Raw genomic sequence first — 27521 nt, 5'->3', positions numbered from 1 at the left:
TCTGCACGCGACGAAAAATTATTTTACTCGAAATGTCCAGAAATGTACAATGTCCAGAATTAGCAATTCACCTCGTACGGATTGGAAAAAACTTTCGATAATTGCGGACGACCCCTAACACAATCGGATTGTCGTAGTTTTACAAGTGTCAACCGCACAACTTCAAAACAATCTGATTCCATATGTTCAATTTTGGCTCAACCGGAACCCCCCTGTAGAGATCTCTGGATCCGCCCCTGCCGAGTGAGTAGACTGACCATGCATTTCAACAACAACAACAACCATGCCATCCATGGCTAGTCTGTCACCAATGCGTAGACGGTCACAGATTCATTGAAAAAAAACGTCAGTTTGAGATACAGACAGTGTAGCTCTGTCGGTAGCTCTACGCTACAGTCAGTACACTGTACAGTAGTACGAGTACTGAGCTCGAGGGAGACGTGCTTGCCCTGGCTTGGACAGTTGGAGTCGGACTCCCTGGACACCACATCCGAGATCGATAAAAATTCCACTCAGCTCAAACCACAGTCCGTAATGTCTTTCCAAAGTAAGTTTCTTTTTGCTACAGACTCAGTAGGAGTGTATGACTCGTCGCCTAGAGTGAAGTCACGTCAGTGAAGTCAACTGCATCGGCGGTCTTTTGCTAACCATTGAAGCAGGTCAGACACGAGGCTGCATCAGGCTTCACTACATGTAATAACTAATAATAATAATTGCTCCCTATTGCTAGTATGGCTGCGAAGCGCAAGGCATACACGGACGAGGACAGTATTGCCGCATTCGAGCGCTGCGAAGGTGACTGGAAGTGGCGCGAGGATCGCAAGCGACTCGAATTCCAGCCGAAGATCAGCCCGGCACAGCCGTAAGTTTTCCAGCGCGTGACGAATGGAAAAGCGAGATTGTGAATGGTCGCCGGGTGCATGATGCATGGTGCATGGTGCAGACGTTAGACAAGTCGGGTACATTACATGCCATGGCACGTCCGACGAGTTGACTGTGCACTAAACTAAGGACTCGGTTGATGAGCTGCGAGAAGGACACCATATTCATGGTGTGATGGACGATATCTCCATCACAGGATAAAGCAAAGAAAATGGATGGATATCACAACGGCCGCTAACACCCGGTAAACCCTGTGTGTTAGCGTCCCCTTACCCCAGCTTGAGGCACTGCATCTGCCGCTAGGGTTTCAGTGTCCGCTCTAGGATTGTAGGACAGCCGGGTACACGTGTACCTGGCGCAACCATTTCAACCGGGTCGGAGCCGGGTACACATGTACCTGGCGCTGTCTCACCAGCCGAGTCACATGCTTTAACTGGTTGGTTGGTTTATTTTAATTCGGACAATAAACGGGAACTAGGCCCAATGATATAAAGGCGAATGGATAAGCCGCATTTAGAAAAGAGAGGACAGGAATTAGAAAATTACGAAAGAAGAAGAAGTATCTGACACATACAACTTACAGTGTACAAGCCATGTAGTTAGTCCTTTCAAAGTTCGAAAGTGTAAAGTACCAACCGGGTCACAGGTGACCCGGTACTATATTTTCAACCGGGTCCAAGCGCCGCCCAACCATTACCCGGCTCACCCGGCGCTGGAGCAGACACTGGGTTTACAGGGTTATCACAGGATATCACAGGAGTAAAAATTAGTGAAAGGAACGAAAAGAGGACCATGTGGACTGGTAGACTTATGTACGATCACGGATGGTAGATCTACAATGTATAGGCCTCGACAATGTCAAAGAAATTGAATAGAGTGTGAGTCGGACATACCAAGACTGATAGGGCATGGGGGCCACATGCCCCCCCCCCCCCCGGCCCTAAAAGAGGGACCAGCTACGCCCCTGATCTGTTTCCACAGAAATAACTGAGTTCCCTGCAACACTCACAGAGTGCATACTTGTAGGTTGGTGTATGTACAGGGATGAATTTACTGTCACATTTTTACATAGCAGTTTCTGCTATACGAAATCACAATTGTGTAGCAGCCTTTGATCTTGATTAGCATTTTTCTTTGAAGGTTGGATGTTTACCACATTATCCTTCTTGAGAGTGATGCCCGTGAAAGCCCATTTGCAGAAAAACGACTGAAGCATACATGTGCACGCAGATTGAGAGTACCTGAAAACACATACACTGCACAGTATGCATGTTACTTGACAGCGCAGTCTACGCATGGATAGTCTGTATGTATCACAATTTTCTGCGAGTCATGGTGACTTTTGAGTAGCAGTAGATCAATTTTGCATCGCAAACTGCGATGCGATACAGGGTAAATTCATCCCTGATGTAAGCCTTGTTTGGTAGATTAACACAATCACACTTGTGGCTTGTAGTCTTAGCGTCCTGTCTTGCCATCATGACTCTCTCAGTCTCTGTTTATAGTACGGAGCACATCTTCAGTGTGTTCACACCAGTAGTGACAGACTCCACACCCTGCTGCATTGCTTAGATTGGTGTGTGTGTGTGTGTGTGTGTGTGTGTGTGTGTGTGTTTCCATTCCTGGCCAACTCGAATGGCGCCTACCCACAGTCACAACTACTTGTACATTCACACATTCACGCTGAAGCATACTAACTAGCGGCATATAGGCCAGCTCAGAACAATGAAAAGACAATCTTGTCTGATGATCGCCCAGCACGTGAAGCTTCACGTACAGCCTAACTGAGTTACTTGTATTCGTGTTGCTGAGCAGATAATGTGATTACCCCACTGATGGTGAGTACCATAGTCTACACCGGCACTGTGTATTGTCGATCACATGCAGTCTGACTCTCTCATTGGCATTGCATCTGCAGCTTGCGCAATGACGATGATGGGCAGCAGGACATGCTAGTATGGCCAGCATGCAGAGCACGCGTGACATGGCCTAGACTGTCCACCGTCTGGGACACGTTTGGGTAGGTCACAGGAAAATGTACTGATCCTGCTGATGTGGCGTGTGCAGTCCGTATGGCATATAAGGTTATAGTGACCAGCTTCTCAAATTCATTTTCATTTGCCATGACTAAGTATACATGTACGTAGTTACCGCATAAAATGTTAGCAATAATTGTCTGTAGTGACATATCACCAAGAGTACATAACCCCCAAGAGTGTGCAACTCCAGCTATGGGGTCTGCGACGGCAGAACTTCACATCACGTGATGAACCCGTACACATTATTTGCACTCTGTGCATGATAGATACAGGGTTGTACGCAACCCAGCTTCGGGTACAACTCTCTTGTGGTCACTTTGACTTTGCACTGTTTGCCAGCATAACCTTTTGAACCATGTCACGTGATGTGAAGTTCTGCCGTCGCAGCACAGCATAGAGGTTGTGCAGGCAGTTGCACACTCTTGGGGGTTATGTACTATTGATATCACCTATAGAGCTTTTTCAAGGACGCCGCTCCCGCCATCGCCCCTGTGCTCACCCCGAGATTGTGGTGAACAGGTCGCATCATGTCAAAACACATTGAAAAGTATACGAAATCTGACAGGTTCGTCTCCACCAGCGCTTGGAGCGATTCTGAAGCTTGTTCTTTTTCGCCCAAGCCATGGAAGGGCTTACTGGCAACTGCTCTGACTCAACACGAGTGTCGGACATCAAGTGGAGCGCCATTCTTCGCCTTCTTCCACCTCCACACATCCATTCCCATACAAAGTGAACATGAACTGGGCTTCGTCTGTTCACCAGTGATTCAAAAATTTCTCGCACGTGACCCCAAAAAGTGACCGTTGGCCCAACCTGGAAGAAGCTCTACCGCGATTTAATTCAATTTTCAAAAGACCTCTATTACATAATTTTTGCATCGGTTAAAGTAATTGATGGGAAATCAAGCGGTGTCAGAGGTGAAAAGAAGTTATTTTATCGAATAAAGAAAAGGACCAAGGAACTACAAGTTACGCTATAATGTCCACTAATACCACCAGTCACTTGACAATCACCTCATGCGATAACTTTGCGCAAATCATTGGCTCTCCATCCGAGTCTATCCTTGCACACCTGATGAGGATTGTCCAGTGTTGTTTCATGAGCTCTACTTGCAGTACCAGCTGTCCAAAATGCCTCCGTCATGAGGATATGCTGACATAACAGGGGCGTCGGAAGGTAATTTAGTGTGGCACGGTCAGCCATCTGAAGTACAGTCAAATCTGTCGTAAGCGACCGCCCCTTGGTGCAAGAAAAAGCGGTCTTTTACGGCAGATGGTCTCTTACGGCAGATGTATGGTAAATCCGGCATACCGGGCATGCATAATTATATGCTTCCATGTACTCAAGTCGACGAGAATAATGTGATTTTTAATATCATTTTATTGGATATTCAATAGAATTATAGGGGTGCACAAACCCAAGAATAGTGCACATACCAGGGCTAATCTTAAGTTGAGAGCTACAGCGCAGCCTCAGTACAGGCCAGGGCCAGTCGATCGCACTTGCAAGACAGCGCATTTTCACACCTTGCAGTTGACAGCGCACTGGCAACTACAGTTTCGCACCTGACTGAACCTGGGTCGCGGTCGCTTACAGCAGATTTGAATGCAGCCATTGTGCATGAAATCGCGGTCGCTGGTCGCGCACAGCAGATGGTCGCTCTGGACAGATCAGTTTGTATGTGAAACCGTCGGTGCACGGAAAATCGGTCGCTAACGGTAGATGGTCGCCTACAGCAGAGGTCGCTGACGGCAGATTTGACTGTACAATTTACTCGTGGGGGATGGGTGGCTGAGCTGAAAATTTTGGAAAATTAGAGACCAAATCAGTGCAATTTATTGATTCACGGGGTACTTGGATCTAATAGTGGTACGGTCAACACCGTAGTGACCGTACCGTGTGCGATGCCCCTGCATAACCGCGTCGTTGATTATCGATAGACGGATAGGCAGCAGCCCTGCAGCAAAGAGATTAGTTACAGGAGCATATAGGTTGATACTGTGCCTTAGTTATACATGACCTTACATGGCCGAGGTTGACCTTACATGGAACGTTTACACAGCCATGGTGAACAGAAGTGGTGTCGGGGTCCAGAGAACCATGCCTCCCATAGTATACTTTATACAATCACTAGCAGCACCCGGCCAGCGTTGCCTGGCCGAACGTGGCATGCGGGTGAAGCAAGTACATGAACAGCACATTGCTGTGTAACACCGCATGACCGGGTAGTTGTTTATCAGCAGTTATAGAACTGAGATTTACAATAGTGAAGGCTCATCCAATTATTGGGAAATTGTGCCTTAGGCATGTTGAGACATGTACGTACATGTACATGTGGCAGCTTGGACATAGAGAGTGTACTTGTGTTCAGCATATGGGATGATGGGATGCTTCATCCTCGAACAATAATGCGAACAGTAATGCGCAGCATGGTGAGTGAATGGAATCACGTATAGAGTTCTCAGTTATTGGGATTAGTCAGCCATGACAACAAATCGTCGGCAAAGTACTGCGGCACACCCGCAGGAGACACCAAAAAAATTCAAGGCAGGAGACACCATGCCCTGCACGAAACTGCTAAAGCGTGGCCTCAAGAGACCCCAGAAGAGGCAGAACAAAGGCAAAGTGGAAACCCAATGCAAGGAAGCCATAGGTCACTGGAGACGCAAGGGAAGGAGGTTCGGTAGGCAGTTGGATCAGAGGAAGCTGCAGGTAACAGAGATCTTACAGGGACAAATGCAATGGTTATGGAGACTCCCCCTCCCCTCCCCCTCCCCCCTCCCCCTCCCCCATCCCCCTTCTCCCCCCTCCCCCCCTCCCCCACACACCATGCGGTATGTGGCACCTTCTTCTGCTAGAGGCCTGTGGGCATGACGTGCAGTCACTGTAGTGCAGCCGGGTAAACTACATTTCTCGTTTTGCCGTCATTGCACAAAATGTGAAGGTTGTCTGGATTACCTACCCGTGAGCAACCCACATAAAACTGTCCATGAGCAAAGCATGGTGTTGTTAGGTCCAAACCAACAACCTTCAGGGACTGCCATTGGGACTTGTTTATGGTCATGCAAAAGCAGACACGGAGTGGGAACTGGACACGTCGAAGTTGGAATGGCAGATTGGTGGATGTCGTGGGTATTTTCGGTATGTACACCAGTTCTCCTGCACCCGACCCAGTCAAAATCTCAGCTTCAATTACATGTCGCTGGATGCGCTTCACAATTAATCTTGTGCCATTGCCAAAGTTTGGCGCATCCAGGTTCCTGAGAAGCATGACCGGCACACCCACTTTGAGCTGAAGCAGGTGACTTGGTAAGCCTGAGGGGTTACAGGAGTTCAGGAATTCAACAGGGTAATCACCAGAGTCGTCAACTTCGACAGTGTCAACAGACTCGTACTGGACCAAGTCACCTGGCAGTTTGTGCATGAGTATCCCATTCATGTCAGTGACAGTGTCATTCAAAGGTGCAAGGATAGCTCTTTCTTTCAACCAAGTGGGATCTACAAAATTGTTCGCGACATCAGGGTAGATTATTCGTACAATGTCTTCTTGGGAAGCAGCAATCTGTGCGAGATCACCCGGAACCGCAATTTCGCCTGAAGGCAGAACGGGTAATGCACCGTTGCCGACTTTAAGGAGCTGCGCAGAGAATTGACCCGCATTGGTATCACTGCTACGCAGAACTCGCATGTTTGTGGTAAGTGTGTACTTCACCACGGAACGCCAGAGCGCCGAAGACTTGGTGCAGGCATTGATCTCATCAGCAGAAGTGCCTCTAGGAACAATAGGCAACGTTTGGCGAAAGTCACCGGACATCACAACCGTCACACCACCCATCAAGGAATTAGAGCTGCGCAGGTCTCGCAAAGTCCTGTCGACAGCCTCGAAAGCATGCTTGTGTGACATCGTGCATTCGTCCCACACGATCAGCACACCCTCACGAAGGAGCGCTGCTTTCTCAGAATCTTTGGCGATCGAGCAGGTTGGCTCCTCAAGGCGGTGCAGATCTAAGGGCAAAGCGAACGTGGAGTGAGCAGTCCGACCACCAGCCAAGAGTGTGGCTGCTATTCCGGAAGAGGCAACAGCCAAGGCAACGTGTCCACCTGATCTAACCTTTGCAAGAAGTAAGTTTGTGACGTACATCTTACCTGTACCACCGGGTGCGTCGAGGAAAATCAACCCACCGTCACTTGTCTGTACCTGGTCACAAATTGCGTCATACGCCAAACGTTGATCGTCGGTTAGTGTCGGTTCTTGTTGTCGTACTTGCTCAAGCAACGCGGCACGGTCGTAGTTGGTCTCCCTTGCAAGAGGCTGGTCGGACAGAGTTGAACTTGCCTGTGATGGGTCTGGAAGGCCTGCACTTACCAAGGTTCTACCGCACATGGTGAGAAGGTGTGTCTGGATGGCGCAAAGGCACTGATCGAACTCCATCTGAGAAAATGTTCGCGCCTCATTCCCTTCCTGTCGACGCGCCGCCTGCAAATAATCTTCTGACATTGCCTCACGGAATTCATTCCATAGTCGCAAAGGATCACTAACTTCGCAGAAGGACATCATGATGGAAAAGAGGTGCCTGATCGCAGCTGGATGGCTGGACTCGGCAGCCTGAAGCAAGGCACTGAGCCAATGCTCGTCGTCTTGCAGCAGACCCCGAAGCTGACAGGCTCGGGCAATGGCCTCTTCATCGTCGGACGACGTTATTGATGAGGACCGGCGGCGTCTTTTCCCAGACCGCTGAAGTCCTGGTGAGGGAGGTTCTTCATCGTTGGAAGGAGAAGGAGGGACGTCTGTTACGCCTTCGGGAGGCTGGTCAGGGTTGTCCATCACCTGGTGGCGGATGAAGCGGCTCAAAACATGAAAAAGTGCAAAGCGTCGCCTAGGTCAAGTCTTCAACTTCAAGTTTTTTGTATTTGCAGAGAACGGTTCACGTGGAAAAGGAAGCTGTAGATCTTTTGTATCCTTTTTTTGGAGATCTTTCTATTTGCAGAGAACGGTTCACGTGGTCCGTGGAAAAGGTAGCTGCACGATGCAGATCAGATGCAGAGTGCAGTCAGTGCAGATCTTTTGTATCCTTTTTTTTGCAGATGTTTCTATTTGCAGAGAACGGTTCACGTGGTCCGCAGCGCTTGTGCGGCTGCTAGTGCTACCTATGGCCTAGGCTAGGTGGCTACACGATTCGCACGCTTCGCGTGCTCAGTGCTACTGCTACTCGTACTGATCGTGTCTGCTAGCTACACTGTTCGCACGCTCCGCGTGCTCAGCACGTGGTGGTAGCTACACGATTCGCACGCTTCGCGTGCTCAGTGCTTCTGTGGCTGCTTCCGCTAGCTACACGATTCGCACGCTTCGCGTGCTCAGTGCTTCTGCGGCCGCTAGCTACACTGTCCGCACGCTTCGCGTGCTCAGGGCAGCGCTGCTCCGCAGCGCTTCTGCGTAACACACAGACAAACACGTCACAGGCGCCTCTTCTTTATAAGTATAGATGTTATGAAGCTATAAGGCCATGGTAAAAAATAAAGTTGATTCTCAGGTCATGAGCCTGTGAAAATCGGTGCGAGCGAGCGATTTTTTATTTTAATTCCCACAATTTTTTTATTTCCAAAGATAGGGTCACACATGTGTACGTCACAGGTTCATAATTAATTTATAATTATTTTATTATTCAGGCCAGGGAGTAGAAAAATACCGGTATTTTACTACTCCCGGATTCATACCTTTCGCATTGACCGTTTTCATGCATGCATATGCATGCATAGAAATAAAAAAAATCGTCGGTGCGCCGCCAAAAATCGATGCGCGCGTACTTGAGAATCAAAGGTATTTTTTACCATGGCCTAATGCAAACACCTAAGCAGGTTCTGGGCGTATAGCTCAGTGGTAGAGCAATCGACTGCAGATCGATAGGTCCTTGGTTCAAATCCGACTGTGCCCTGTTATAATTTTTTTGCCGCCTTCCAAGCTTTAGCCCACATTCTTTTTCACCCGTGCAGAACCGAGCCAGAGACACCGAGCCGCCAGGAGAAGCCAGCTGTAATCAAGGCATGCGAGGGCTGGATGCAAGCGTGCATGGCACCTGTTTCCATGGATATGCCACAGCGCACCGGTCGGCTCAACTTACAGGGACGCAAGTCCTACTTCAACCTGCCGCTCCAACGCCAGGCATCCGTCATCAACACCTCCCGGCACATGAGTCGCCGCGACCTGTTTGCACCGTCCGACTGTGGCTCAGTGGCCGCGTCCATTAAGAGCCAGCCGTCGGGGAAGCTGGTTGCGGCGAAGCTGACCTACACCAGAGAGGGTCCCGTCACCCTGGAGATTGTGAAAGGTACGTAACACACTTCCGACACGATGATAGGAGTGAAGCCTATGTGCGGGCATCATCACTATAAGTATGATAGGAGTGAACTGCCTATGTGCGGGCATCATCACTATAAGTATGATAGGAGTGAACTGCCTATGTGCGGGCATCATCACTATAAGTATGCCTTCTTCATTTCATCATAGCGGTAAGTTACATGTATGGACTTGTGCGTGCTATTCACGGAGTAGAAAGCCCAATTCTATGAATTCTTACATGACACGTATCGTTGCCCAGGCCATTGTCAATAGTAAATAGATAATAGTAAATAGATAAATAGGTAAATAGATAGAGGCCGCAGTATCACAATCAGGGTAAAGCGCTACTTTTAATTGGGAGGTAGACAGTTTCGCCTTTCGACCTTTGACCCTCACCTCATGTAAGAAACCAAATCCAGCGCACCCGGTGTGTGGTACCGGTCATGTTTGCTGAGATCTTGCCCTTGAAGGTGACCCTCGGGGCCTATGACCCTTGGGCTATGTCCTTAGGTAGGGTTCATGGGTCATGACTACCAAGTACCAGCCTGAGACTATCATGCTTGATTACGAAAGTACTGCGAGCACAAGAACATACAGTGATATGCGTCTAAGACGACCGCTCAAGGGACCTTCAAAAAATGTGGTCGTTGTGTAGAGAGGAGGGGGAGTTGGCATGATTGTTGTCATAGTGTAAGGCTGGAATGCAAGGTAGAATACAGAACGCAGCTTGTAGTCCAGTAAACTATGTAAGCGCCAATCATGGCGGCAAATTGTTGAAACCGCCTGTGAATTCCATGCATGCCAGTGTGCTGGTGAAGCCTGGTCATGACTGGCATTGTGTCAGGTCAGTATATGTACTATATAGTACAATGCCCACTGTTTTGTAGCTGTGCACTGTGGGCTCAGAGTAAGAGTTAGTGATCTCCCCCACCAGTCACCATGGTCACATAGCAGCTGCCAAGGAGTGAAGCCTACTGGCTGGTCGGTCCGCTGAGGAAATTGATGATAAGCAGCAAAGACAGGGCATGCGGGAAGTGGAGAATAACTCAATTGTATTGAATGATGTGCTGCATGGTGGTATGCCGCAGCGAGCAGCCAACTCTAAGTGTAATCATGCCTCTCTTTCAACACTAGCTATTCACCTGCCCCTGAAGCGGGACGGGGTCATGGCAGCTATGCTACTTGTGTCATTGTGATACATCACGTGTCACCAACACAGAATACAAATTGTTCACCCAGAAATCAGGATTGTTGGTATCAACTCAGAGCCGGCAACACATCATGCCGCCTGATGCTCACTCAGCGTGAAAACTCTGAATTGAAGTGCACCTGGCGATCCTGACTTCTGTAGTAAAGAGCGTTATTGAGCACTATTTCGAACAGTGGTGGAAGTCGGTTGCTATGTGAAAATTGTTCACAGAGGTTGCATCGCTGGAACTGGATTTGGACACAGAGAGTCCGTCTCGTGATCTCTTTGATCTCATAAGGTTAGTGTCGTAGTCTGCATTGTCTACATTGCAACCGTATAGCACTACCATCATAGTGTTCAGTGCATTACTGTAGGTGACTAGCACGTCATGATACTAGCACGTCATGATACTAGCACTTCATGATACTAGCGATTGGCATGACTATACAACATTGATGATCTTCATGGAGCTGTGGTATGGTCAAGCAAAACGCCGGGCAAAACGCCGGGCCGGAATCTCGATTTATTTAAAAGGTCATTGGTACTGCAGAATTTGATTGTCTGTATAATTTTGGAGCTTATGTACTTGCAACTTTTTCCCTTTTCATTCCCTGCGACGATGAATTAGATAACTGCTTCACAGCCCTTGATAACCATCTAACTGAGGTTGGGGTTGAGGTCATTGGTAGCCGCATGCGTTCGCTGTATTGCATGGCAGTACTAGTGTGCCTTGTTCTATCAACTTGCATGATTTTAGTGGGCGTTGGAAATATGATGCAAAGGGTGTCGTGTCGTTTGGAGCCATGTCAATTGGCTGCTCGACCTTGGTATGCCCCCCCCCCTCCCTCCCATCCCTGTCGGCCTTATGCAGTCGCTGTGGACACTGATTCCAGCCTATTCTTTTGCGTGTGCTTCTGTGTGCAGGTTACGCGCATTCGACGAATTCCTCGTGGCGTCTCTGCTGTACATGGATGCTTTTCTGCGATTAAGGGACGTCAAGGAGAGGGTGGAAGAGGCAGGGCACGGCAGCTTCTTTGCGGAAGTATCCGGGTTAGTCATGCCATAAGGCCTACTGGTCACCAAACTGTTGCTGCACTGTAGTTGTGGCAGAATAGTGACGATAGTGTAATGTTAATTCAAATGAATACTTATGAATATCAAATGAATACTTATGAATATCAAATGAATACTTATGAATATCAAATGAATACTTTTTAAAAGAGGTTACTTGTATGATTATTAACACACCACAGTGATATATTGTGTGTAGTGAAATTGACATACGGTTTTGTTGGACATGCGGCATGCATATATGCAGGGCTAACAGTGGTCTTACTCAGGAGCAGCGTCGCATTGAGAAGGAGATGGTGGAGCAGCAGGCACAACTCTCCACCCACTACTGCCGCATGCTGTTGCCCGAGACTTCCCTTCAGCTAAAGCGTTTCCATCACTCCTATTCTGGAAGGTTAGCAGGCATAATTAAATAATTATCGTTAGCGCAACAATGTTTGAGAAATTTTCTAAGAGAGAGGGTTTCCCCATGCTCTTTGCTCCTTAGGGGGGGGGGGGGGGAGGAGGGGAAGGCTGAAGAGGAGGAGGAGGAACTGAGAAGGGAAAGAACTGCCAGAAATTTATTTCACAAGTTATCCCTTGTACCACCTGTAGCAGCACTTTTCACCAGCAGAGCCAGGTGACAGAGCCAGGTGACTTATGGCTCATGATGCAGTCTTTTCCCGGAAATTCCGGTAGGGTTGGCAAGTATGATGACATAGTGAGGACAGTGCCCTTGGTTTGCTGCCTACTCAATTGAAATCAGGTACACTTTCCCTATTGAGTTTCCTGGATTAGAAAGTGGCGGGTGATCGCGAGTTTTTTGTGTGCTGGTGGATGTGTTGCACCATTGCTACTGGTGAATGATACCGGCGTGGCCACACTCGGAGTCTCCTTTTCTCTGTTCTTGGATTGATCCGTGCAGCTGGAGAACATCAAGAACTAATGCTGATCAGATGTTGCAAGAAGTAAGCATCTTTCATTATTGGTGACGCAAGGTCTTGCACTAGGCTTATATTATGTATGCAATACAAGCACACTATCAAGTTGGATTCCTATCCAACAACCCTTTAAATGTACCATCTGCCTGGCTTTCGTTAAATGAGGGGGTAGGGTGAGGCTTGGAACCAAAACATGCTATGTAAGTTCGGAACTGAGATCTATAATTATAGGGTTGCATTGACACTAGGCTGCGAGAGTCACAGAGTCAGTAAAACACTGAGCTTGTCTGTTAGAGCCAGGCCAGCAGCCTGTTTGATCAAGTGCCAGTAGGTACCTTCAAGAAATTCCAGAGGCCTTTTCGTGAAGATGGTTGTGTATTTGACTCCACACACTGGGATCGTTCCTGGGCCTGAAAGTGCACTATGGACGATGCGTGTTGCAGTGTCTTCTACCGTGTTTGAAACAACAGTTTCGGTGGTGCTACATGCATCGCCGTGTCACGGTTCTATGGTCTGAAGTTCTCTGAGCTTTCTTGTTCTTTCACTGATCATTTTCAGGGTATACTGCGCTATGCAACGGCCGTGGTATGGATAGCTTTGGGCAGAAAGCACTGGGATCTGATCACTGAAGAGCTGGGAAGGTAAGCGACTACAATGTTTCAACCAAACAATGGTCACGGCATTTTAAAAACGTCCTTCGTCATCATCTTGTACTTAGCTAACATTCTTACTTCGCTGTGATGTTTAGAACATTATTTAAAAGCTTTTGTTTGTACGAGTGGAGCTAAGCTTATTGAATATTTTCCCAATTTGAAGCATTAACACTTTCTGAAGTCATCATATCCAATCAAAGTATAAGAGTTGGTGGACAAGCCGTTGATTATCCACTCTCATTGTAATATGAAACAAGCATCTTTATCCGCTGACGATGTTGTTCAGAACAACGAAAGGTCTGGAGAAGTATCGTAAATATTTCTATCTCTATTTATCAAATATACCACTCTTTGGTCTAGAAAGAATACTTTTTTCAAAGTATAAGAGTAAGATAGTCGCCGGTCTCTTCTGGTTCTACTGCAGGTTGTTTCGCTCCTCAGAGTTCAATATCAACAGCCGTCAGGTACATAAGCCAACGGAACGAGGTGAGCCATGAGCAGATTGAGCATGCTGAATGTGTAGATAGAATAGTAGTGTGCATGATCTACTATGGCAGGTGCTGCATACCCGGACTAACAAAGTCTCATTCACTCGCACGTGAACTACAGCGACTACCTCTATAATAGTCATGCATCAGCTCTTAGGTGCAATATGGAGCCGCACGTGCTCTTCGTACATGCATCCCAGTCAGTGTCGAACCTCAGTATGCAACCATTGCCGGTCATTGTTTTGCTGTCATGCAGAGATTCAAGCGGAATACCAGCAACAGAAGCGGTACATCTTGAATGGTGGCTCGCTGTCCAACTATACGAAGCAGAGAGATCTTGCACCAGAGTAAGCAGCCTATGCACCGCCGGACTGTGCCATATTCAAGGACTGTTATATAGAACACCAATGCACCTGAGTCCATCCAGGGTGAATCAACAGATTAGATCAGAGTCTTGCTGTATTCTAAGTCCTGGCAGTTCCCTGGACTCTAGCCCACAAGAAGTACTGGTAGTTTGCTCTATTGTGTGCACGCTACACATGGCTGCAGTGGTTCAGTGTAGAAGCAGTACTTGCGCAACTCTATGGCTCAACAAGCTCTTTCCCCGACCCCCCCCCCCCCCCTCTACTGGGACCCGACCGTGCAAGCTGCTGACTAACTCAGGAGGACTGCAGGCTTTTTCCAAGTCACTACAGTCCATTTCAAAACTATAGACGCGTACCTAGGCAAAAACCGTTATGCCAGCATCTATACCACATAAAATCTGTGATCACTTTGGGCATAAATTTTTCCAAATTGGGCGGCTGTTATCCAATCGTTTAGAAACTATATGAGAGTAATTGTGGAGCGGACCTGAGCAATATTCCGAAAACTATTCTCAAAAAGTTCCAGCCAAATTTGAAATATTTCGAAAACACTGCACGTCTATAGTTTTGAAATGGACTGTAGCTGCTATTTCGAGTCGTTAGGCAGAGAATGTTCCCAACCATGATGGCTGAGCGGGAGAGAGATAATCTTCAATACTATCACAGCTGCAACCTGCAAAGTTGTATATCATGTGCAAACCTATTCAGCTGATGTGCAATATGGTAACTTGTATGCACTGTGTCTTTGCGCTTTTCTTCTCCACTTGCCATCTGTTTGGCTGCAGGAAAATCCCACACTTACAATCAGTTATGAGGTAACCGTGATTAAAGCATTGAGCGTGCCTGCTGATACTACTTGTGCATGAACTACATGATGTACAAGTATAATGATCACACAGCAATGGCGCAACCAAGTCCTGTTCCGCCGTTATTCAGAGCATGACCAAGGCTAGCATTCACTAGAATATATACCGGTACTGAGGGTCTTAAGAAGAGGGCAGAGGTGATGGAGCTACAACATTTCAAAAGCGTGAGGAAAAGGAGGTGGCAAAAATCAGCGTGAATATAAGGGAACCAAATGTTACATACCAATGGGTTCAAAGTGTAGAGCATAGGGTAGAGGAATAGTGCTATGCTATACATGTAGCACACACACTAATGCGCAATTACCTGGCAACACAGCAATTTTTTCTCTTATAATCACGCTGATTTTTGCCACCAGGCTCCTTTTCCTCGCGCTATTGAAATGTTGTGCCTCCATCCCCTCTGCCCTCTGCAGTTTCTCAAGACCCCTCCGTACATATTCTAGTGAATGCTAGTCTTGGTCATGCTGTCTGCTGAGTGTTTCTTAATTAACACGAAACTCTGAGTAACGGCAGAAAAGGACTTGGTTGTGTCATTGCTGTGTGATCATTGTATTACTGGCTCTGTTCACTGGCACAGTTGCCAATCAATGCTGTTATTGATTGGGCTTGTGCCCGTTTCTCGGCTGATAAACCGTAGGCGGCAATACCAGGATGGGTGTACCATGATCATCGTGATGGCATGCGCACAAACCTGTCATGTACAGTTGTGGCAAGTGAAATCCGACACTTGGCATAAGGGACTGCACCACGCAGTCTGCAGCCCCTGCAGCCCTGCATACGTACAGTACATGTGTTACATACAACTTTATCTGTCTGATGACAAAACTCGTACTCATCACAGTCAAGGTTCAAAAGGTGCTGGCAAAAATGAATGGGGATTGGATACCAATACTCCTTATGCGTACTATGTTTGTGAACTGTGTGTATCTACGCTGTGACCTTTCGATCTGTTTGGGATGCATACGGCTCTATAGTACAAATTTGGTGCAGTGCATTACATCATTGATGTCCATTTGTGGCGCTGTCCCCTATGGCAAGTGTCGGATTTCACTTGCCACAACTGTAGTTTGCAGAGCGTATAACCCACTTGCATTGCAGAGCAGCCAGTCTGTGCACAACGTCCACAAGGAAGACATCTGCTATTACTTTTGGTTGTTTTTGAGGCCGTAACCCACATATATACATTACTCTACATCCTGGGCAATAGCACAGTGCTGTGGTTATGCAACAACATTATCCCTTGATATCTTGTGGTGTGTTGTACTCAGGAAAAATTCGCCTTTAGTTTCGATGCTGCTGGATCAGCGGCGGAGTCGTGGGAAGCAGATAGACACGTCATGGTGAGTGTGTATAACTATCGTAAAGCACCGTTGATCCGCCCCCTGTCGATTTTCTACCTGTGAAGCGATTTCGGCGTATACAACGAAATACGATGTTGAACCGACGCTTGCACTGCTGCACACAATATGTGCCAATCCAGGATGAAAATGTGCACAATTTAGCACATCGAGTCTGATCCTCCAAGTTGTTGTACATCGTACTGCACTTGACAGCCTTGATCTAATTCCCGCCCCCTGCCGAAAAACCACCTGGGAAGCGACAAGGCGTGGGGTGGGGGGGGGGGGATCAACGGTACTGTACGGTATAATCATGATGACTGCATGTGCCGGTACGTTGTACATGTACATATACTTGTAGCTATTTCTCCAATGTCTGTGTGGATGTCATACACTCATAATTATTGGACAGTATCTCTGTCAACGCAGTGTGGATTGAGTAGTGAACAATGCACGTTCTGGCACTCGTATATCCACTCGGTTTTGGTATTCTGCTGCGTACCAGGGGCTGCAAGAACCTGGAAATGCGCCCGCACGTGGGAATACTTGGCCGACCTGTACAAGACTATACTCCCTTCCTGGAACCAAAGCCGGTGGAAGTCAAGAAAGCGAAGCATCGCAACGGTGATAATGACAGTGACGGTGGCAGCGATACAAACTCTGAGACTACCGATGACAGATCAGACTCGATAGCGGGCAGCGATTTCGGGTCCAGTGCCATCCTACTTGGTACGACAGGTTCGCTTGCACCAATAGACAATCCTAGCTAGGCTGGCTAGGCAGTCAATGGTATTGTCTGACTCCCCCCCCCCCCCCCCCCCCCCACACACACACCAGATAAACAGGTATTCAGCCTTGACACTTGCTGGACTTCTTGGTGGTACTGCTCACATGTTTGTAAGATCTTGTCTGGATCAGTACAGCGGCATTACAATGTGTTTCTCCCTAGTACTTTTTCCGCTTGGCCTTGAGCAACACTTTTTCGTGACTTGAGCATACATTGCTGCCACTGAAGCTGAAAACACAATGTTTGAGCATTTCTGCATGCCTGCCTCATTATTGCACCATCCTGTTGAGTTGACTTGCATGATAAATAAAGACTTGACCATTTATAGGAGTTGGGCATACACACAATTGTGTTCAGACACACGGAGAGAGTACCTAACTCCTGACAGCAACCGGGACAGGTGGCTGTGTGCTACTTTATTTGCAGTCCCACTTGTCCAATTGTATGTGGACATCACAGTTGTTTCCTTTTTTGCAGTGTGAAGATATCGCATTGATACATATTGCGTGCAATATCTCGCGGAAGGGGCATGACATGTATTATACTCACGTGACTGTACGCATCATACGGTACTTTTCCATGCGTGCATACACCAAGTACTTCGCACTGTCTGCAGTAGTCCGGCAGGAGACAAGAAACCCCTCTGCACTCTTCATTGTTCTGTATCTTGTTGTACCGGTCAATACACTCTACTTCTTATGCCGCGACTTGTCTTCGTTTGGAAAGGAGACTAGCAGTAACATTACAACTGCATGTACATGACAATGCGGAAGATCAGACTTATTGTTATTATTTAAATTTTGAATAGGGCAATCCCCACAGGCTAAGGCCTTTTTACAGGGTACCCTATGTGATCACGTACAGATCTGCGGCAAAGTGAAAACGAGGAGCAAGATCAAATGTCAGCTGGGAGAGAATTCCAGCGGTCAGAAGCCAGAAAGCTCTCAAAGCGAATAAGCCATATCGATTGCGTGCTTTAGGCAGAGCAAGTGAATCCATAGACTGGGAACGTGGAAGGGCAGCTGTGTGTGTAATGGCGGAACGAAGGCCGCTGAGAAGCAATCAGAGAGCAGAGTACTACACATGCCATGTAGGGCCCGAAAGACAAGAATATAGTTACAGTTGAAGCCGATAGCGCAGTGCAATAGGAGCAAGGCCGTATCTGGCATGTAAGACTGAAACATCATAGTGCCAAGGGACACCGAAAACAATCCTAACAGCGCGGTTAGCAATACGAGTTAGTCTATCATGTTGTGTGATGTGAAGGCAGTGCACAAACGAATTAGAACCATACTCTAGGTGTGCTTGAATAAATGAGCAGTAGAAGGTTTTTCTTGTAGCTCAGTGATCATAGTGATGTCAGGTTGTCCCTGATCTTGTGGAACATGGCAAGTTTTGCTCCGACATTTTTCACAAGTTCACTAATCATGGAGAAGGATAAGTGCTCGTCAAAAGTAAGGCCAATCTGTTGGTGTTGGGGATATGAGAACATCGCCGAGCCGAAGGCAGATGTTAGGAGGAACCTTACTCGTGATTGCACAAGGTGGGAGAGCTCTGACGGATAGGTTAAAAAGAGGGCAGGACCCAATGTTGACCTTTGGGTACACCTCTGGTAGTGGTAGGTGTGTACTTCCAGCGGTTCATCACTGAGTACAGTACCACCGTCGACAAGAGTACATAACCCCAGGGGTTATGTACTCTTGTCGACACCAATAGAGAAGAGTTCTTGAAGAAGAGAGGCGTGATTGACTGTATCAAATGCTTTACTTGCATCGTGTACCAGTGTCAGTGGTGTACCTGGTGTACAGCTGCATGAGGAGTCTGTTCAACACCAGTGCCTGCTCCAGCGCCGGGTGAGCCGGGTAATCCACCCGGTTGGGCGGCGCTTGGACCCGGTTGAAAATATAGTACCGGGTCACCTGTGACCCGGTTGGTACTTTACACTTTCGAACTTTGAAAGGACTGACCACATGGCTTGTATGTTCATATGTGTCAGATACTTCTTCTTCTTTCGTAATTTTCTAATTTCTGCCCTCTCTTTTCTAAATGCGGCTTATCCATTCGCCTTTATGTCATTGGACCTAGTTCCCGTTTATTGTCCGAATTAAAATAAACCAACCAACCAGTTAAAGCATGTGCCTCGGCTGGTGAGACAGCGCCAGGTACATGTGTACCCCCGGTTACGACCCGGTTGAAATGGTTGCGCCAGGTACACGTGTACCCGGCTGTCCTACAATCCTAGAGCAGACACTGAACACCGTATTTTGACGTATACACTCGCTGAAGTATCGGCTTCATGGATTCACAGCAAGGGCGTGGGGGGGGGACTACTACTAGGCTTATACCGTCAAGTAATACCGGTAGTTATACTTATACTAAATATACAAGTTATAGGGGGGGGGGGGCAGAGAGGACCTGGGTCTACTACTACTAGTAGTAGGACTAGGACTAGGAGGCGGGTCAACGACTCAACGGACGGTGACGTGTGCACCGACGTGTAGCGGCGCGGTAGGCGCTAGCTAGCTAGCTAGGCACCTACTACTACTAGGCGCCTACAAAAAAGGTTCTGTTTGAGCCGTAGATCTACTACTAGTACTAGTACAGCCGTCGTGCACCACGCAGGGAAGCCACGCCGGCACGGAGAAGGGCATAATACTTTATAGTTAAAGGGGAAGTTCACCCTAAAATCAAAATTTCACAGTTTGTAGATTTCGAGGCGCTGAGTTCGGTGGTGAAGGTCCCATCGCCGTACGATACGCCGTTCTGGAGATATTTGAATTTGAAATTTACCATGACGTCATGCAAAATGACGTCATGCGGCCGGCGCACACCCCCTCCACACCCTGTGACGTCAAAGAGATACAGGTTCCCGGTCTGCTTGCTTTTCAGTGAGCGAGAAAGAGTGGCGTTTGTGGAGTTTCTTTCTTGCGACCTGAACAGTTTCAACCACGATGACGGTTTGCTGTGCTGTCGGCTGATCTAACCAGTCTGGCAAGCCCCCTGGGACCACGGTGCATCGTATTCCGCGGGATAAAGCTCTCCGAGCGGAATGGGTTGCAGCGATTCACCGCGAGAATTTGCCACCTAAGTTTGAGGAGAGCTGTGCAATTTGTTCGGCACATTTTTGAGGAGATGCCTTCCAGAGGAACTTGCACGGAGAGATGGGCAAAACGTGCCGCCGAAAGCTGAAAGCAGACGCTGTGCTATCGATTTTCCCGGACAGGCGTCCCCCAGCGAAGCGAAGGATGTCGCAGTATCAGGAGAGGCAGGAGAGAGAAGAGGTGAGTGAATGGTTCTGGTGATTTCGTGCTTTGAGAGCGTGTTGAAACTTTGTCTGTACATCGCGAGTTGGAGAGGGCAGTTTCACCCACTGTGTTGAGTACATCGTATACTTGTAGAGAAAATTATTTACAGATACCGGTACAAAGCTGTTTGCAGTGTGTTGATTGCAAGGTACTAGTATTGAATGAAGACAGAAGATCGTGCAATATATTTTTGTTTTATTTCAATTCAAGTTTTACATGTCGTGAAAAGGCATACAGTCACGGGTCACTTGCACTAGCTCTGTCCTCTGCTTGGTAAGTTTCAATTCCAAGAAAGTCTTTATTGTTTTGCATTGTCACTGTTATCTGCGTGTATTTTGCGAGTATGATCCTAGCTCAAGCCTATGCTGAGCCGCATGCCGCAGCTTTTCGGTCTCCAGTTGCATGCGCATTGAGTCCAGACGATGGCATGATATCTGCTGATGCGTGCACACAGACCCCCGTCAGCACACGGGAAATTTAGAGGTGATGTTATGGTACCCACTGTGTAGATCAAATCCACACGGGCATATGCTTGCAACACTGGCAGTACATTTTCATGACTATTCTTTTGCTATAAACACACACACACGCGCGCGCGCGCGCGCGCGCACACACACACACCTTTGACGCCAATCGCCCGAGGCAATGATGGCAATGCTACGGCAGAAGCCATAGCAACTTGTGCTGGAATTGCACCATTCAACAGCTTGCAAGGCTGAAGAATTGACCGTCACAATTCAGCCTGGTCTACACCATACAGCTACACACACACACGTGCAAGCACCTGGCTGACTACAAATAGTGACAGCTTATGATTGCTTTGCCGTTTGTCCATTATGCAGGTGTTCCACCGGACTCCTCGGCCAAGTTTTCCGAACATCAGCCATATGTATTGTCGGTATGCTGCGTAACGGTGCGAGCTGCTTTGGGGAACAGGGGAGCAGATCTTCCTGCTGTTAGTCTCACATGTCAACGTACATTTCAGTGCAACAGCAGCACACTACAACAACAATTTTTTGAAGAAGTATTCAAGCCAATATCCTGGTTATATTTTTGCACCATGGAACAGTATTTAATTTTGATGAGAAAATACAGTTCTCCGATGCAAAAATCGACGACAGTAATTACACTATTAGCACGTACCGGTTTCCAAACTCAGATGGCTTCGATCCGGCCTGCTCATGTCGGATCTTGCCCAAATAGCCACGCAGTACAATGTACAGTGCGTGCTGGTTGCTGCAGCCTTCCTCGAACTGTGAGGTGCTGCCGATTCCGGAACATCTTTGCAGCAAATGCAGTCGTTCCGCAATAATTGAACGACGCATTTGCCACATTCACACCAGGACGTATTGCCAACGCGATCGGCAGGCCGGTGGCCAGCAGTCCTCTAAGCAAGCAGCAGGGTCAGTGTCGGCAGCAGCCGCTGCAGTTTCGTCAGCATTTACACCAACTTGCTCCGCACTCGCCATCTGCATGATCTCATCCTCGGTATACTCCGGTTCCTTCGCTGGCGTCCAACTCGCTCTCCTCGGAGTCACTGTCATCTCCTGACAAGGAGGTAGACCTACCCTGAATCGTTTCCGCTCTGAGCCTCATACTGCTTGACTTTCCGCCTTGGACATTCACGACTTCACTTTCTTCTCCGTCCAACTCCAAGTAAAAGTTCCGAGCTCCAGGAGCTCCTCTATCTCTTTGACGTCACAGGTTCGTGACGCCATGGCGGCGCCAAAAACCGGGGATCAAAGTGATATTTCAGTTGCGTATATCTCCGGTTATAGTCACCGGATGAAGACGAGACATACACCAATCGACTCAGCTGATTTTTCCCAATAACATATCTGATTTTGATTTTAGGGTGAACTTCCCCTTTAATACTGTACATGTATTCGCACCCGAGTCATCCGCTCGACTCACTGTCTCGGAAGCTGCCATACAATATAGACACTTGTTTATGCCTAGCGCCTCGTCATCATTGCGTCTTTGTACTTGTGGTCCACTTTCACCATGTTCACGATAATAACACACACAGAACTTGAGAAGGTTAGTTACCCACAAAGACACAAGCTTTCCAACTCTCTTTGGCCTTTGGAAAGCGTACCTTTTCTCGTATGGTCGACCGGTCCATGTTTTTATTGTATCATTGTGTTACCATGGTTACTTATAACATGTAGTGTGGCTGAGTGTGCACTGTGCAGTGTGCACTGACCTAGACCTAGTCGACCTGTGCAGTGTGCAGTGCACACAATGTCACATGCAATGATCACGTGATCACACGTATGTTGCAAAAGAAGGATCCACGAGCGGGATTCGAACCCAGCACCCCTGTCTTTCCGGGACAGTGCCCTACCGATTAGGCTACCGGGGATCACACACACTCATGGTTGCCAGGCGCCAATGTTGCAAAAGAAGGATCCACGAGCGGGATTCGAACCCAGCACCCCTGTCTTTCCGGGACAGTGCCCTACCGATTAGGCTACCGGGGATCACACACACTCATGGGTCCTTCTTGCTACACTGCTCCCCCGCCCCAACAGGCTGTGTCCTCACGCCGTACCTACTCAGTCGGTAGAGCATGAGACTCTTAATCTCAGGGTCGTGGGTTCGAGCCCCACGTTGGGCGCCAATGTTGCAAAAGAAGGATCCACGAGCGGGATTCGAACCCAGCACCCCTGTCTTTCCGGGACAGTGCCCTACCGATTAGGCTACCGGGTATACCGGGGATCACACACACTCATGGGTCCTTCTTGCTACACGTAGTGACGTACACGACGAGGGGAAATTTGGAAACCATGCCAACTGTAAAATGGCGTCAAAAAGAGCAAAAATGAGCACAACATTTTTTTGTTGAGACAAACAACAAAGAAGCGAAAATTAATACCAAAAAAGAGAGACGAGCCGCGAGGTGCAGGCAAGTCTTGTGTCCATTCGTAGAGAAAGCTTTGCAGGATTCAGCTCTCACGTCCGTCCGTTGGAAAGCTTCAGTGGAAGGGACCGTAGAATTTGTTGTGCTACGCTATCAGGCGCTGCTGGCTCTTCGTAAGAGAAGATCATGTCGCGAATAATCGTCAAAAAGCTGCCGAGATACATCAGCGAACAGCGCTTTCGAGATATATTTTCAGCTCAAGGTGATATTACTGATTCCAAGTTAATCTACACCAAGGAGGGAAATTTCCGTGGCTTCGGATTCGTTGGGTACAGGCGCCCTGAGGATGCTCAGAGTGCTGTAGAGCACTTCGATAAATCTTACTTGGACACCACCAAGTTGCAGGTAAAACTTTATTTCCACAAATAATACAGTACACCCTACTCAAGTAGATGGCCTTACAATACAAGATCGGGGCAGGAGCAGTTGGAAACAATGTGAACCATGCTCCCGCTAAGTTACTTTGCAGTTAGCACCAAGACTGGTATACAATAGCTAGTGCATGTATTGCCGTCTTCTGTAGACATTGTATTTCTCCTCACACCATTCCCTCTTTGTAACAAACACTCACGTACACTGGTCATTGCACTGATTGTTTTCCAGAGCACATCGAACCTTTTCAACTCACTGGTTAAGCGAACAGGTGCCATTCTACTATCCTTGCTTGTATCTAGCTCAAAGAATGATCTATTTAAACTTGTGTGATTGATGGCAGCAGGCAGCAAAATCCAGAGAAAAGGAAGCCAGCTACATGTACATGTACTAGTATGCAAAAAAGTTCTCAGTTCATACTGTGCTCCGTCTGTTTGTTGGTGCTATTATGTACATGTGCGCGTGTGTACGGAATGTATAGGTTGAACATGCCAAGTTGCCCGGTGACCAATCGCTACCTCGTCCCTGGAGCCGACATGCTCCTGGAAGCAGTGCGTTCAAGAAATCTCAACAGCAACCCGATGAAAGTCAAGATGACGAAGAAGAAGGCGACAGGCCAGAGAAGGTAATTGGTTAATTCATGCAGGATCCTGTTTTCAGACTCCCGTTTAGTCAGAAATAAAGTGCTGCTTGTATGGCGTACCTCTGAATGCCATGATGATCTGTTTTTATAGCTAAAGGTACTGTCGGTTCAACGACACAGTGCACAGGCCTTTATGGAGGTGACAATGCAATCACACTCGTTATGAATCAGTTCCAGGCTCCTAGCAAGTATCTTGTTCATTTTCTTTGGATCGTAACTTCAGTTCTACTCACAGCGTCTTCACAATCTTGGCCTTCCTGAGAGAGTAAGAGAATGGAGTCACGCATAATGACAAGGATACTACATGTTCAGCACTAGACAGCAGCGAAACTGAAAAAATGTTCCAAGCGCCAACAATTTCGTTCTGTACCGATGATCTCACTTCTTTGATTCCTGGGTTTCGAGTTTTTCTTGTATACCCTTTACAATCTGGGAAGTAAAGTCTGCGCAAATTTGAGAGAATCCCACGCATTCAACTTGCGCTTCATTATTTTTTAGTCACAGTTTGTCGCGGCGCAATTTCAAAGCGATTTTATCTTGAGATCCGTCCATCGTAGCTCTTCGGCAATAATTCCTATTGACAGCTGAGAGTTTTCTCTTCAACCTAGACCCTTCTATTGTTGAATTTGGTTGAGAGATACCGAGTTGTGATATGTCAAACTTAGACTCTGTCTGTTTCGAAGGTTGTTGGCAACTCGTTGGTTTTGTCCCTTGGTTGTCTTATTACTGTCACAATATGTCGCGTGCATGTTTGGGTTTCTTGAACTTTCTTCACACTTGCACCTTTTTGTCATTCCTGCTATGTGTATGAGGTCACGCACTTTACCATGGTGTGCTGGCTACTCTGCTTTGTGTTGTTTCTATCATATCTATCATCTACAGTATGCTGTATAAAATTCATTTTGCTTGTTCAGTTTATTTTTGCCTGTGTCCCACCTGATGAGGAAGGATTGAAAGTATAATAATATTATATTGGCATAATTTGACTTTAATGTGCGCATTCCATTTCTTTTATCTGGTGCTGGTGGACTGACTGGATGTTTGGATATTGCTTTCCTCAACTTTCTGATTGCGTAGGGCAAGAAAAAGGAGAAGAAGAAGAAGCAGACAATTGCCACACTTCTGAAAGACAAAGTCGGTGTAAGTACATAATACATGATGTAGTACCAAACCAGAGTGTGTCACTCTGCATATGGGTTCTAGACAGCGAAATTCATCGGTTACGTCATTTTTTGACGAGGTATTTATTTTATTTATGTAATTTTTTTTATTTTTTTTATTCACAATCACGAGGCGCTAGCCAATGAAAAGGTGATGTGGGCGATAGCCAGCCATGGCGGTAATAGAGGGGAGAAAAAAATGAATGAAAGGGGAACTGAAAAGTAAGAGAAGCGCGGGGGAGCTAGGGCAGGCCTGGATATCAACTAGTATGTTGCATTCTGCAGTAGCAGTATAGAAGCCGCAATCCGCTTTTTGCTGTTGAACTGCATCAATACTATCAGTTTTGACGGTACCTTGACATCAACAATGACAAAATCGACGAATTACGCCTTCCCACCCACTTTCTGAGTTGCATGCTCTTCTTCATGTACTCTTGGTAGCAGCAGTACGGCTGTACAATGTACTGTACTGACCGGTGGCATACATAGTTAGCCTCGGGTATAGTGGCATGATGTGTCATGTAACTATGGCACACGTTCGAGTACCAGGCTGCAGTGTGCTGGTAGCTGGAGTCTAGGTCGAGTTCATTGGCCAGTATTCATGCAGTTTCCTCTTTGGGTGTCTGTGTGGAGCTGAAAGGTTCTGAACTCTACAATATCTGTTTGTATAGTGGCTGTGTGATGTTTTCATGGAGCCTTCTGTTGAGATTCCATTGGCACCACTTTTGTAGCTCTCTCTTTCTCTCTCTCTCTCTCTCTCTCTCTCTCTCTCTCTCTCTCTCTCCCCCCCCCCCTCTCTCTCTCTCTCTCTCTCTCTCTCTCTCTCTCTCTCTCTCTCTCTCTCTCTCTCTCTCTTTCTCTCTCATCTCTCTCTCTCTCTCTCTCTCTCTCTCTCTCTCTCTCTCTCTCTCTCTCTTTCTCAGGTGGATGAAGATGATCCTGCATTTCAAGAGTTCCAAGCACTCTATAACCGTGGAGAGAAGAATAAGACATGGGCCAACGATGCTTTGGTATGTGAACCAACAATGTGCGTATGTGGATATGCTTGCATGTGCTTAACCGCTACTATGTATGACTCGTGCTGTGGGTCAAGGATGCTTCATACACTTTCTATTTTCATATGCTTAGGCTGTGTACGCAACGAGGTACTAGTAGCTGCCAGCTCAGGGCTGCTGGGTGTTTACCAAGAATACTAATCTCAGAGTCCAGACTCTACCCGTCCATGCAGCGCATCGTCCTATTTTTCCCCAATCAAACTCACACACTTCCCCGGAAACTGGGCGAGTGCGCCCTACTGGATGGGGATTTGTATGGAAAAAACTTCACTTAGAGCATCACTTCGTTCTTGTAGAAGTACTGATCAACTCGCAGAACCTGTAGTCTTCAGTTGGATGCTGAATCGATGGTCTTGGTCCGAGCACGCTGCGGGGCAGCATTCAGCTCTTGTTCCCACTCGAACGCAGTCCGTTGTAATGTGCATGCCAGTCACCGTACCAGTGCAGTGCACCGTGCAGACAACAACCTCAGTTACCTGCAATACGTGTGAATCGATTGCAATGACACAGCTAGCATCCTGTGTACACTTAGCCAAAGCAGGGGCGTGACCGTGATGAGTTCACCGTGCCCTGCACTGCATACACAATCATGGTGTGTTCCCTGTGTACTGGACGTAGACCAGCAACAGGGTGCACTGTCTTGTCTTTAAATGTGTGGTGTTATTTTGCTTTCCAGGTCCCTGATGAGCGGAAGAAAAAGCGAGCTCATCAACCAGATGTAAGTACAAGCGAGAGTCCATAACCCCCAAAGTATGCAACTCTGCACATTGGGTCTGGCATGCTGCTCACATTACCTAGTCATGGACTGGAATACCAGTTGGGCCATCGTGTCATTATTGATCCGCTACAGTTTCTTGGAGACTTTGGAAGGTTTTTTGTGAGTGATGTGTCGCGTACAGACACTGCCTTTGAACTACTGTATAACATGTGAATTCGTTGTACCTACGCCATAGGAAAACTCAAAGCAATGCCCCACGTAGCACACATAGCTTGGAGATCAGAGTCACATACTCTTGAGGCTATATACTCTTGGTACAAGTTGCCAATATTACCAGTCTGGTGTGAACTCGGGTTGAGGGCTTCATTTACAAGAAGACCAACAGTCGATGTGCAAAATGAATTCAGCCTT

At 47.4% G+C, this 27521-nt stretch overlaps 2 protein-coding genes and 1 non-coding gene across 5 annotated transcripts; all 3 read left to right on the top strand.

The window, feature by feature from the left end:
* The first annotated feature begins 476 nt into the window (after nt 1-476).
* On the top strand, nt 477-17259 carry LOC135814232 (protein phosphatase 1 regulatory subunit 36-like). 3 transcript variants are annotated; one of them, XM_065327323.1, is made up of 13 exons: nt 477-862; nt 2801-2902; nt 8913-9247; nt 10679-10745; nt 11372-11497; nt 11766-11912; nt 12423-12465; nt 12997-13079; nt 13516-13577; nt 13836-13926; nt 14730-14759; nt 16079-16150; nt 16653-17259. In XM_065327323.1, the coding sequence occupies exons 1-13, from the start codon at nt 732-734 to the stop codon at nt 16915-16917; spliced, it is 1554 nt and encodes a 517-aa protein (XP_065183395.1). In that variant the 5' UTR covers nt 477-731; the 3' UTR covers nt 16918-17259. The 3 variants fall into 3 exon arrangements, with proteins under 3 accessions (XP_065183395.1, XP_065183396.1, XP_065183397.1); XM_065327324.1 differs by lacking the exon at nt 477-862 and adding an exon at nt 1083-1126; XM_065327325.1 differs by lacking the exon at nt 477-862 and adding an exon at nt 2588-2720.
* On the top strand, nt 8783-8854 carry Trnac-gca (transfer RNA cysteine (anticodon GCA)). Its single transcript has one exon. It is a non-coding gene; the product is annotated as a tRNA-Cys (tRNA).
* Nucleotides 17260-23136: 5877 nt separating the features above from the next.
* Nucleotides 23137-26347, top strand: LOC135814231 (probable RNA-binding protein 19; the record flags this gene model as incomplete). The annotated part of the gene is given in 4 exon segments (XM_065327322.1): nt 23137-23507; nt 24016-24159; nt 25255-25317; nt 26261-26347. Coding segments are annotated over 4 exon segments (513 nt in total), but the record flags the coding sequence as incomplete, so codon positions are not given.
* Between the last annotated feature and the right edge of the window lie 1174 nt (nt 26348-27521).

Source organism: Sycon ciliatum, chromosome 4, assembly GCF_964019385.1.
Source record: "Sycon ciliatum chromosome 4, ocSycCili1.1, whole genome shotgun sequence".
Classification (NCBI taxonomy): Eukaryota; Metazoa; Porifera; class Calcarea; order Leucosolenida; family Sycettidae; genus Sycon; species Sycon ciliatum.
The sequence above is the reverse complement of the archived record's forward strand: the minus strand, read 5'-3'. Positions and strand labels throughout refer to the sequence as shown.